Raw genomic sequence first — 12,778 nt, forward strand, 5'->3', positions numbered from 1 at the left:
CATTTCAGACAGAGCCCCTTATTTAACAAATTTAGCAAAACTTTTGTTTAACAATTTCTTATTTACTTATTTTAGAACCTCCATATTTTATTGAAAAGCCTCAGTCACAAGACACTCTACCAGGGTCTAGAGTTCAGTTTAAAACTGTTTTGAATGGCACCACTCCAATGGTAATCAAATGGTTTAAGGATAGCAAGGAACTCCTTTCAGGAGCAAATCGATCAGTTTGGAAGGATGAATCTTCAAGTATCCTTGAACTGTTATCGGCTAAAGTTGCTGATTCTGGAAGTTACACAGTTCAAGCTAGCAATGATGTTGGCACAGCAACTTGTAAAGCAAAGCTGTTTGTAAAAGGTTTGCATTCTTTTCTATCATACCTAAGCCTAGTTCATCTTATTTTAGAATGTTATTGATATAAACCTAAATATTTTATCTATATTTAGAGCCCCCATGGTTTGTTAAGAAGCCAAGCCCAATCTTGTTGTTAAGGAAAGGAGAGTCAACAACTTTCCAGTGTCAAATAACTGGCACACCTGAAATCAAGGTTACTTGGTACTTGGATGGAAATGACATTATGACAAGTGGCAGATACGGTATTTCATTTGTAGATGGAATAGCTACTCTTGATATTATCAATTCTACTATTGAAGACACTGGAATATATGTTTGTGAGGCCACCAATGAGGCAGGTAGTGAGAGCTGCAGCATTGATGTTAAAGTAAAAGGTTAGTTATTAGTCCTTATATATTTAATACTTTTATCAATAGTTTATATGTTTTCTAATTTTTAATAAGTCACTCTATTTGTTAAATTGTAGAGGCCCCCACTTTTAAAACTGTATTTGAGCCAGTTGAAGTAGTGAAAGCTTCTGATGTGAAGTTATTCTGTGAAGTTCTGGGCACACCACCATTCGATGTAACTTTTTCAAAGAACAAAAAGGAGATTCGGAGTGGTAAAAAGTACTCATCGGTTCAAAAGGAATCAGTATTTGAGCTGCACATTTTCAATGTTGACTATTCAGATGCTGGTGAATACCAGTGTACAATATCAAACGAAGCTGGAGGCTGTTATTGCAGTGCTTCAGTACATTTGAAAGGTTAGTTGCAAAAAATACCATAGGTTATTCTCTATTTCTTTATTTCTCTATAACTAGAGAACTAATTTGAACCACATTTTAATGGCTTTGTTTTATTTAGATCCCCCAACCTTTGTCCAGAAGATAGAAAATGCTACCACAATCCTTGGAAGCGCTGCTGTTTTTCAATGTGCTATAGCAGGTTCTGACCCTATAACAGTGTCTTGGATAAAAGGAGATAAAGTTGTAGAGCAAGATAACAATACCCAAATTACCTTTGAGAACAACATTGCTACTCTCTATATCAGGACTGTTGATGTCAGTCATACTGGTAGATATACTTGCCAAGCTTCCAATGAATCAGGCACAGAAAAATGTTTTGCCTCTCTTATAGCTCAAGGTTAGTGCTAGGCTATTAAATATCACATATTACTTAATTTAGTTATTGAAATTATAAAACAAATCCTTTTTAATTTTTTTTATCATTTTACATTTAATTTGAAACACAGAGCCTGCACAGATAGTCGAGAGACCCAAATCAGTAAATGTAACCGAAAGAGATCCAGTGACTTTGTATAGTACTGTGGCTGGGACACCAGAGCTCCAAGTCAAGTGGTACAAAGAAGGCAGACAGATTATGCCAAGCAGATTTTATACCCTAAGCTTTGAGGATAACGTATCCAGCTTGAGGATTCAATCTGCAAGCAAAGACGATAGCGGAGAATATATGTTTAAGGTTGAAAACGACTTTGGAACCAGTAGTTGTACAGCTTTTGTAACTGTTCTAGGTTTGTATTATAATTAATTTTTTTTGCATTTGCCAGAAAGTATTCCATTAGCCCGTGAAGATAAATAACTGGCTATATTCTTTTATTGGACAGATCAAGCTATTCCTCCATCTTTTACAAAAAAGTTAACAAAGATGGATAAGGTTCTTGGATCCTCCATTCAGATGGAATGCAAAGTTGCTGGTTCATTGCCTATAAATGCACAATGGTTCAAAGATGGGAGTGAAATCTTGCACAGCGCAAAGCACAGGCTGGTTTGTCATGAAAATGTAGTATCTTTGACCACTGCTGACATAGATGTATCGGACAGTGGCAAATACAAATGCAAAGTAATGAACGTGGCAGGAAGCGCTGAATGTGGTGCTATCTTGACTGTAAAAGGTTTGAAGTGATTTTTTCTTTCTTTTTTCTTTAATTCCATTTAATAATCTCGTCGCTTTTGAATTATAACAACAATCTTAAAATATAGGCTTTTGTAAATAGAATATGGTGTGCAATGGTGTAAACACATCTTACTAAAAGTCAATTATTTCAGGAAAATATACAATCCAAAATATTTAAACACTCTTTTTCCAACATCTTAGAACCTCCGAGCTTCATTTTAAAACCTGAGAGTCAAAAGGCAATACCCGATTCTTTGGTGGATTTCAAAGTTGAAGTAAAAGGAACACCACCATTTGCAATTAAATGGTTTAAAGAAGATGTGGAACTCTTTTCTGGACCTAAGTGTTTCCTTGGAATGGAAGGGTCAATAGGTTTCTTAAATCTTTTCACAGTGGATGGCTCAAGCACTGGACGCTATACATGCCAAGTTACCAATGATGTTGGTAGCGACACTTGTAGTGCAATGTTGGTTGTAACAGGTGCGAGGATTTGCTTTAATTTTGTCATCTGTATGTTTGTCTTACTTTATGTTTAAGTGTTTATTTACTCTTTTGAGCTCGACTACTGTGTAGCACTACACATCTGTAACCACCACTTCCTCAGGTTCAACATCCGCTTACCATTGTTGTTGAATTCAATTCTAATTGTCTTTTTCCCTTTTGGTTTTATAGAACCACCAAAGTTTATCAAGAAGTTAGAGTCAACAAAAGTAACCAAACAAGGGGATTCTGTCCGCTGTGAGTGCAAGATCAGTGGATCCCCAGAGATCAAAATCACCTGGTACAAAAACGACAGTGAAATTAAGGCAAATGAGAAGTATACAATATCTTTCATTGACTTTATACCAGTTCTTGAAATCAACAACCTCAGAATCGAAGATAGCGGAGACTACACCTGTGAAGCCAACAATGATGCTGGCAGCGCCAGCTCCAGTATCAAGATTGTAGTCAAAGGTCAGAAATGCCTTCCAAAGTATGCTCAGCTGACTTTTAGAGTTATGGACTCACCAACATGGCTTATGCTGCGCATGCATCTTTAGTGTGCATCCTCACTGAGGACTTACTTATATCTTACTTACATATATATATATATATATATATATATATATATATATATATATATATATATATATATTATAACACTTATAAGTGTTGTTGCAAAGCATATATTACTACAATGCACATTACATTCGTTGATGCATTATAGTGCTATTCATTTTAAATAGCACCCCAATGCACTAGGACAACACATGTGTTGCACCATAGTGCACTTTGTGATGTGTCCGATAATTGGGGCGATTTTATGCTTCAGAAGTACATTGATTTCAATGAGCTGTCTGAATCCAACTCTTGTTAGTGCGTTACATAACATGAAGTGAATGGGCTTTCAGAAAACTTAAAGTTTACTATGAAATCATGCATATTTATCTTGCTAGTTCACAGTTAGGCATTGCAAGTGAGGTGGCACAAAATTAAGATTTGCTTATTTGGCCAAAACATAGTTTGGCACACATACATGTTTATGAGTTACATACGCCATCTCTGTTCAAACAAGAGGTAGATTCCAGCTCCTTTTCCTGCATTCCTCTCTTAAGGAGAAATGAGGGCTGCAGTAAAGGTATATCTGAGTATGCAGTGTACTAGTCATGACAACTCCACACTTTCCCTCGCTACTCCACAGCTACTAGTGCCATCTTCGCTGAATACTTCTTCTGCTGCTGGCTTCTTCTTCTTCAAGCATGGAGCACCTGTCAATGATGCAACTCAAGCACATGCATCCTGATACCGGGCTCCAAAGACCCTGAGAGTGAACTGCTCAGCAGGCTATGCTCATTTACCAAAAATGTTTTTTGTCAGAAGAGATATACAAACTTTCTTCTTTAAAAAAACTGTGCCTACTGGCAATAAAGAGGGGAGGGGTTCAAGCCTGTGTTTTTACTGCTTCTGTGGAAACCCATTGCTCTAATTTAGTCCTGTAGGAACAGGTATTTCAGGGACAGAAAAGGGAAATCTCATCAGTGGGATTAAAGACAAAAATAATAACTTGACAGAGGTCCCAAACGTTTCCCACTTTATCCAAAACTGGAAAATAAATCAATGTTTTGTCTATAGTTGGATTTAAATATCTTATAGCCATGGGTCATAATGTCAATGCTAAACTCTAGGCAAGGTTCAAAAATAAAAAGAAAAACTGCGCTGCAGAGCAAAAAAGGTCAAAGGTAAAAGCTGCACACAAAATACACCAATATCTGTGTATACCATGAAAAATAAAAAATAAATAAAGTGCGCTAATTATATGAAAATACACACATAGATGTGAATACATGTGGGTAGTAGTAAAAACCACAATCTACTGAGAGCAAGTAAATGACTCCATGAGTGGTAAAAATATATAAGTGCAAAACATAAAAACTCAAATAAAAAGAAGAAACAAAAAATGTGTACATGTGAAATACAATGATATTAATAGCGTGAAAATCTGAAAATCAAACAAACTCAGTCCATGGGTTCAAATATAAAAAGTTCATCAGTGAAAAAAAGCTTCCATCCACTATACAGCTCAGCAGCAACTAATCCCCCTATGAGTGGATTGACAAACATTCCTAACAGCTGCTGGGGAGATCTTCTCATTACATGGTCCCTGCAGAGGGCAAAAATCTGCAGGCCTGATAGACCCTGCCAAGGAGGGGGTCCAACACGGAGGGTAAGAGTCCACCTTTATCACTTTCTTACTTATTGGAGTCACCGCCAGTGGATTTGCACCATCCTGCACATCTCTCTCCCTTGTCAATCCACTCATAGGGGGATTATTTGCTGCTGAGCTGTATAGTGGATGGAAGCTTTTTTTCACTGATGAACTTTTTATATTTGAACCCATGGACTGAGTTTGTTTGATTTTCAGATTTTCACGCTATTAATATCATTGTATTTCACATGTACACATTTTTTGTTTCTTCTTTTTATTTGAGTTTTTATGTTTTGCACTTATATATTTTTACCACTCATGGAGTCATTTACTTGCTCTCAGTAGATTGTGGTTTTTACTACTACCCACATGTATTCACATCTATGTGTGTATTTTCATATAATTAGCGCACTTTATTTATTTTTTAAACTCTAGGCAAGCAAGTAAATATTCAGTTAAAAACACAGGCATGGTAGATATTTAGCCTGCCAAAAGATTTGCAATTCCATGCTGCCAATTTTTTAATCCATATATCCCTGCTAGAAAATACCGCACAACTTGGCCTAGTACACACCCCTATACTGACAAAAGAGAAGTAGCAAAACAAGTATTCCTTCTGCTCACTCCACTCCCTCTTCTTGTCTGCTCATTCCCCGTCAATACACATTCACTACAACAGGGTCAGATTGACTGCTAGTGCTGGCAATCCCTGTGCTGGGCAATAAGGGAGGCAAATATAAAGATGGAGTCAGATACTTACATTTAGTTATATTCAAAATGCCTTTTTTTAAATTATTACATGACTACATTAACTGGTATTTTGCTATATCTGAATAGAATTCAGCTTTAAAGGGTAACGCCACTTTCATGGGAAAAAATAGCAAAAAAAACAAGAATAAATAATATAGCATATACAATTGCTACATAAGTCATGTTGCATTTGAATGTTATTAGAAATTACCTTTTTTTTCAATCTGCAGTGCGGTCATTTTTTTTGTAAAATGCAATTATGGCAACCTGTAAGCATTTTGTACACAGATGGTGTACAAAACGCCACCAAGAAATGTAATTTCTTGCTTGTGTGATATACACAATAAAGGATAATAGAACTGCTGAGAGCACATCACCAATAGCCAGATATAATCAAAAGTATGATTTATGATGTAGTATATAGTATATAATGATAATAATAATTTAAACTGGGCATAGATAAATCTAATTAGATAAAAGAAATAAAATTAAAATTAATAAAAGTACAAATGCAATCTGCTAATGTACCGCAGTACAATGCATGGCATCATAAGCAATGTCCAATATTATTTGAATGGTTATGGGTGCCCAGGCATTATACAATATGCAGCTGTTCTACATCAGAGTCCAGTGCTGCTGGGTGGCCAGAGGGGCCACCCAGCAGAGAGACATGTAAAACAGAAAACATAGAAAGAATCCGAGCACAGGATATAGTGTAGAAAGTTAAGTAAGTAAAATAAAGTAAGTTAAATAAGTAAACAAGTAAAGATATTTTTTATGTAAACAATAAGTAATGCCTTCAGAAGTGACCCAATGGGCAGAGCATAGTGTATCCCAAAAGGGCAGAAGAGTCACCCAGATTTACCATGGGGAGTCGGTCTTCAGAGATGTTTGCCAAGCTCCAGCTGGGGAGAAGCCCTGCAGAAGCTGGATTTGCCAGGCTGCACAGATTGCCACTGTTAAAGAAAGCCCGGACACTTGGATTGTATCCTAGTGAGATGAAGCTCCACAAAGCTCCCTATGGCACATCCGAGTGACTTTTCTGCCCCTTTGGGATACACTTTGCTTTACCCACTTGTGAGTCCATTACTTATTGTTTACTCAATAAATAGCTATTTGTTTAACTTGCTAAACTATATTGTGTGCATGGGTTCTTTTTTTTCTGTCTTGCTTGTGTGGATGGCTCACCGATTTTCCCAGACGTCTGCACTAAGATACAAGTCAAATTTTGGGCATCCCTGCAACAAAAATGTCATTTTTGGTAAGATAAATCATGTTTAAAGGGATGAAGATCCTGCCACTTTCCTCATTAGAACTCTACGAATACAGCAGCTGATTGATAATGATAAAATCAGCCCATTCACATTCATTTTACACATGGACACAGACAAACAAACAGCTATTTCTTCAGAATAACAAAAGGTAGGAATCTGCAAAAAAAAGTTTGTTATTATCCCTGCAATGTACATAGATTGCCCAGAGGAGATCACTTTTTTTTCTCAAGAAAAGTGGAGTTACTCTTTAAGGCTAGATTCACTCTAGCCTGCATGGTAAAATGCAGCACTTTACCATGAACGCCAGTGTTAGTGTCAGCTCCAGTAGGGAGTGCAGCGCTTACTTTTTATTTTTTTTTATTTTTTGCTTCTTTTAACTTTTTTTGAAATGTTACAATGTAACACTTCATTTATGTGTGTGCACAGAAGCACATTGCTGTGCAGTGACATGCAGTGCCATCCCACTAGTGTGCTGTGGAAAAATGCACACATGCTGCATTTTTCTGCACTGAACATAACACCCGTGTTGTGGTGTGAATGTGGTACAGTATATAGAAACAAATGTTTTCTATGTGTCATAGCAGTGGCCTGCATTTAGCCAGTGCAGAAAAATGCAGGCCACCACAAAGAATGTGAATGAGTGCTTAATTATTGCATATTTGTATAATATCCTATATAGTTTTTAGGGATTATACATGATCAAGTGTATAACCCTACCTTAAGGTTATGTTAATATTTTTTTTAGAAAGAAAATTAGGATCTGTTGAGAAGTCTATTGTGAACAAATGTAAAGTGAAACAAGTGTAAAGTGCTTAAAGTGTTACACTAACACATAAAGCTAAAAACAATATAATTACAATGGTTTGCAAATTATAGGGACATAATTAACAAGCTTAAAACAGGCCATACACAAGGATCGAATATTTGGACCGTGTGTACAGCAGCCGGTCCTACAGAAGTTTGGCAGGCTTCTGTCCAAGGGGCATGACTGAAAAAGGTCTGCCGATCAGCATCTAATTAGCACTTTCAATCAATGGCTGTGTTCTGGCGGGAGGGCCATCCCCCTGTCAAAACCGGGTGGGTTGAAAAAAAAAATGACTAGTATGTAGTAGGCTTTAGGGATCTTTTTTTATAAAGCAGTGAATGTGACTTTCTCAAAACATTCTCTAGTGGAGAATGAATCTCTGTCATTTAAAACACATACATATGGAGATCCTCCAGCAGGTAACGTTTGCTGAATATCAGATTCACTGCCTTATAAATATGCCCATGATAATTAATATATTATATATATTATATTATATTATATTATATTATATTAATATAATATTAGTATATTATATATTTAATTATTCTTATAGGTTACAATAGGTAAAAATCTAAAGAAAAAATCAACATGCACATATACTGTAGTGTATATATGGCTTTGCATTGATAAGCTTGCTGGCAACGCATTATGAGCTAGAAAAAGTTAGAAAAGATTTAGTAACATATGTTCATTATTTTTATAGAGCCTCCTGTCTTTAGCAAGAAGCCTAGTCCAACAGAAGTCTTAAAAGGCGTGGATGTTAGTCTTGAGTGTGAACTCTTGGGAACCCCACCTTTCGAAGTGATTTGGTTCAAAGATCGCAGACAAATTAGAAGCAGTAAAAAGTACAAAGTAACTTCTAAGAATCACCTTGCTTCTGTTCATATTCTTAATGTTGAGGCCCCAGATATTGGAGACTATCACTGTAAGGCCTCCAACGATATTGGAAGTGATACTTGCATTTGTAATATAAAACTTAAAGGTAATTCTTTCAATCGCTAGCTGATGTCAAAGACAATTTGCTGACAAATCTTTCTTTATTCATCTTTGCTTTGCATTTTTCTGTTCAGAACCACCAAAATTTGTGAAGAAAGTTGAAAGCATAACTGTTATCTTGGGTGAACCTCTTGAATTACAAGGACTGATCGAGGGCTCACAACCTATTTCGGTTCTTTGGTTGAAGGACAAGGAGGAAGTCGTGAGGGAGAGTGAAAATATTAAGATTTCTCACTTTGAAAACCTTGCAACTCTTCAGATTAGAAAGGCTGAACCAGCTAATGCTGGAAAATATATATGCCAGATTAAAAATGATGCTGGAATGAGGGAGTGTATAGCAAACGTGTCTGTTTTAGGTAACTATGAAAAGAAAGAAGATAGGAACTAGTTTACTTGACATACATGTTAAATCAGTTTAAAAATCATCATTTGTCATTTTGTTTTATTTCAGAACCTGCAATAATAGTAGAAAAGCCAGAACCTGTGAGAGTCACCGCAGGTGATGTCTGCATAATAGAATGCATAGTGGCAGGCACACCAGAACTTTCAGCCAGCTGGTTTAAAGATGGCAAAGAACTGACCAGCAGTCATAAATATAAGATCAGTCTATTCAATAAGGTAGCCTCAATTAAAATCCTCTCTGCAGACAAAAGTGACAGTGGAGAATATACCTTTGAAGTGAAAAACAATGTTGGAAAGAGCACCTGCACTGCAACAGTTGATGTTCTTGGTTAGTTGTTATATCTTCTGGGCTTTACCCAAATTAATAATAATAATAATAATGTCTGTAAGTAGTTCTTATATAAAACATTAATTTGTTTTTGCCTTTGTTGACTAGATCGTGTATTATCTCCTTCTTTCACCAAAAAATTGAAAGAAACAACTGCAGCAGTAGGTTCATCTGTTCAAATGGAATGCAAAATCACTGGATCACTGCCTATCTCTATTACTTGGCTTCACAATGGAAGCAAAATCTTCAGTGGCGATAAATATGAGCCTGAATTTTCTGATAGTCTTTGTGTTTTAAAAATTAATTACTTGGAATCATCAGATGCTGGAAGCTATACTTGTGTAGCAGCAAACATTGCTGGGACTGATGAGTGCAGTGCTGCTCTAATTGTCCAAGGTCAGTAATACTGCTCAGTTACAGGGACAGAGGGTAATCTTTCTTTACTTTTTAAAAGTCTTAGCCTATTTTTACTATTTATTAAATTGTTCTTCCTCTATCTATTATAATTGTAAAGAAAAGTATCTTTAGTCTAAAGATGCGCTGCAATGAACCAAAACGTATTCTTATTGCTTTAAATCTTATGGTATGTGTTGTAATTCTTCAGAACCACCTTCCATTGTGACAAAGCCTGAACCACTTGAAGTCTTACCTGGAATGAATGCCTCTTTTAGAAGTGTTATTAGGGGAACACCTCCTTTTAAGGTACACTGGTTTAAGGGAAGCAGTGAACTTATTTCTGGAACTGCTTGTCTTATAAAATTTAAAGATTCAGCTGCCATCTTGGAATTATATGAAGTGAACACTACCCATAGTGGAGACTACACGTGTGTGGTTTCGAACGATGCTGGAAAGGACTCATGCACTACCCCACTGTTTGTAAAAGGTAATGCTCTTTTTTCAGCTGTGCTTATTCCTTTTAGCCACTTCATTTTCAAAAGCTTTGCTAATGCTTTTGTGTATTCTTAAATCAGAGCCTGCTACCTTTGTGAAGAAAATTAAAGACTACAATGTAGAAACTGGTCAACCATTTATTTTGGAGAGCACATACACTGGCACACCCCCAATTTATGTTACTTGGGAAAGGGATGGCGTAGAGATAGTACAAACTGAAAGATGTAACTTAACAACAACAGAAAAATCTTGCATCCTGGAAATCTTAAGTAGCTCCAAAGAAGATGGCGGCGAATATACTTGCCGGGTTGAAAATGAAGCTGGGCAGGATATTTGCCAATCTGTGGTCACCATTCTAGGTTTGTGTTTGTGATTTTTTGCTGTATAATTTTACAGATTTTTCTTAAGGTTGGGTAACAATTTTGTTACTGAAATTGTTTTTTTATAGAACCACCATACTTTATTACAAGTATTGAAGATGTGGAAGTGACAGTTGGTGACTCAACATCTTTGCAATGTCAAGTTGGTGGCACTCCCGAAATTGTGGTTTCTTGGTACAAAGGAGATACAAAACTCAGGTCAACTCCAGGTTGCAAAGTGTACTTTTCAAACAACATAGCTACTCTTGCTTTCAGCAAAGTTGACAAAAATGATAGTGGTGAATATATTTGCAAAGCAGAAAATTCTGTAGGATCTGTTTCTTCTAAGGCGGTATTTACAGTTCAAGGTGATTTTTTCTTATGAAATTGATACATTTACCTCTTATCTTTAGTTTGGTTGAGGGGGAAAAACTTTTCCTTAAATACTCCTTTTTTTGCAGACCGTCAACTTCCACCTTCATTTGCCAGGAAAATGAAGGATCTGGAGGTCACACTTGGGCAGCCAGTTAAATTTGATTGCCGTATTAATGGCTCAGAACCTATTGAGGTGTCTTGGTATAAAGATGGTGTACCTTTAACTGAGGACAGTAACGTACAAATGTCATTTGTGAATAACGTAGCTACTCTTCGTATTCTGGAATCAGAGAAGGGCCATGCTGGTCTCTATTCTTGCACAGCAACCAATGCAGTCGGAACTGCTTCTTCTTCTGCTAAGCTGACAGTCTCAGGTTTGTGCCTTTATCATAATCTGATTGTGGTCAGACTTTGCTGGTTTCCTTGCTGGCTCACAGCATAAATCTTCAAAATTTTGGGAATACTAAGTTATTTTGCTATTTGTTTTGATTTATAGAGCCAAAGAAACCACCTTTCTTTAATAAAAAAGTGGAATCAGTAGGTGCTGTGCTTGGGGAAAGTGCAGACTTTGAATGCCTTGTTTCTGGAACGCAGCCAATTAAGGTGCTATGGACCAAAGATAATAAAGAAATTAAAACAGGTGGAAATTATAAAATCACATACATTGGCAACACAGCTCACCTGAGAATTATAAAAGTGGGCAAAGGAGATTCTGGCATCTACTCTTGCCTTGCAGCCAACGATGTTGGGAAAGAATCTTGTTCAGCCGAATTGAGTGTGAAAGGTATTCTGTCATACATGTAATGTTTAATGTCTTACATACATTCTTATATCTTCCAAGAAGCCTAACAAATGTAAAGGGAATGAGCAGTATGCTCTTTGTTTTTTTGTGCATCTCCTTGTTTTTATATTCAGGGTATGTTGGCTATATCATATGGCTTTTATCATTAACTGAATAAACAGATCAATCAATAATTCTTCAGGGATACCTAGATACAAAACAGCATTCATAATTAATTAAAACATAAACCTACATGAAAGCATATACACATAGCAAAGTACAACAGTACATATTAGTCATAAAATTACATAATCTATTTTATGTAACAGGTAGTTACTTTTCTCCTTTACTTCTTTAGAACCGCCAAAGTTTGTAAAGAAACTAGAACCTTCACGGATTGTGGCATATGGTGGCTCTGCCCATTTTGATTGCAAGATTAGTGGATCTCCAGAAATTAGAGTTGTGTGGTACAAAAATGACACAGAACTTCAACCAAGTGAAAAGCTCAATTTATCTTTTGCTGACAATGTGGCACTTCTTGAGATTAATGATTTCAGCCCAGAAGACAGTGGGGATTACACGTGTGAAGCTCATAATGATGCTGGTAGTGCAAGCTGCAGTACATCTATCACAGTAAAAGGTGCCAAGTTACTATTATTATCTTTTCTGTATCTTTATTATTTGAGTCAGTACAATCAAATTACTTTGTATAAGCGTTAAAAGAGCTATATATTTTTTTAAAATATATAAAGTACAGAAATCATATGTAATATCGTTTTGAAAGAAAAGTCTTGCTAGCTCATGTTCCTAATAACTGGTTATCTAAGGTCTAGGCACTTAACTTAGCCATTGATGTAAATCTGAATAGATAAAAAGATTGCA

The 12,778-nt window shown here is 36.3% G+C and overlaps 1 protein-coding gene across 50 annotated transcripts in view; it reads left to right on the plus strand.

The window, feature by feature from the left end:
- The window catches only part of TTN (titin), a 348,879-nt gene that overhangs the window by 121,262 nt on the left and 214,839 nt on the right, over positions 1 to 12,778 (plus strand). For all 50 annotated transcript variants that reach the window (XM_073633763.1, XM_073633783.1, XM_073633784.1 and 47 more), the window contains exons 55-72: positions 76 to 354; positions 444 to 725; positions 818 to 1,096; positions 1,197 to 1,475; positions 1,585 to 1,863; positions 1,957 to 2,244; positions 2,448 to 2,726; positions 2,919 to 3,200; positions 8,468 to 8,746; positions 8,835 to 9,116; positions 9,212 to 9,490; positions 9,599 to 9,886; positions 10,095 to 10,373; positions 10,462 to 10,740; positions 10,830 to 11,108; positions 11,202 to 11,489; positions 11,612 to 11,899; positions 12,255 to 12,536. In XM_073633763.1, coding sequence (XP_073489864.1) covers positions 76 to 354; positions 444 to 725; positions 818 to 1,096; positions 1,197 to 1,475; positions 1,585 to 1,863; positions 1,957 to 2,244; positions 2,448 to 2,726; positions 2,919 to 3,200; positions 8,468 to 8,746; positions 8,835 to 9,116; positions 9,212 to 9,490; positions 9,599 to 9,886; positions 10,095 to 10,373; positions 10,462 to 10,740; positions 10,830 to 11,108; positions 11,202 to 11,489; positions 11,612 to 11,899; positions 12,255 to 12,536 — 5,070 coding nt within the window. The remainder of the gene's footprint in view (positions 1 to 75; positions 355 to 443; positions 726 to 817; positions 1,097 to 1,196; positions 1,476 to 1,584; positions 1,864 to 1,956; positions 2,245 to 2,447; positions 2,727 to 2,918; positions 3,201 to 8,467; positions 8,747 to 8,834; positions 9,117 to 9,211; positions 9,491 to 9,598; positions 9,887 to 10,094; positions 10,374 to 10,461; positions 10,741 to 10,829; positions 11,109 to 11,201; positions 11,490 to 11,611; positions 11,900 to 12,254; positions 12,537 to 12,778) is intronic.

Source organism: Aquarana catesbeiana, linkage group LG06, assembly GCF_042186555.1.
Source record: "Aquarana catesbeiana isolate 2022-GZ linkage group LG06, ASM4218655v1, whole genome shotgun sequence".
NCBI classification, from domain to species: Eukaryota; Metazoa; Chordata; class Amphibia; order Anura; family Ranidae; genus Aquarana; species Aquarana catesbeiana.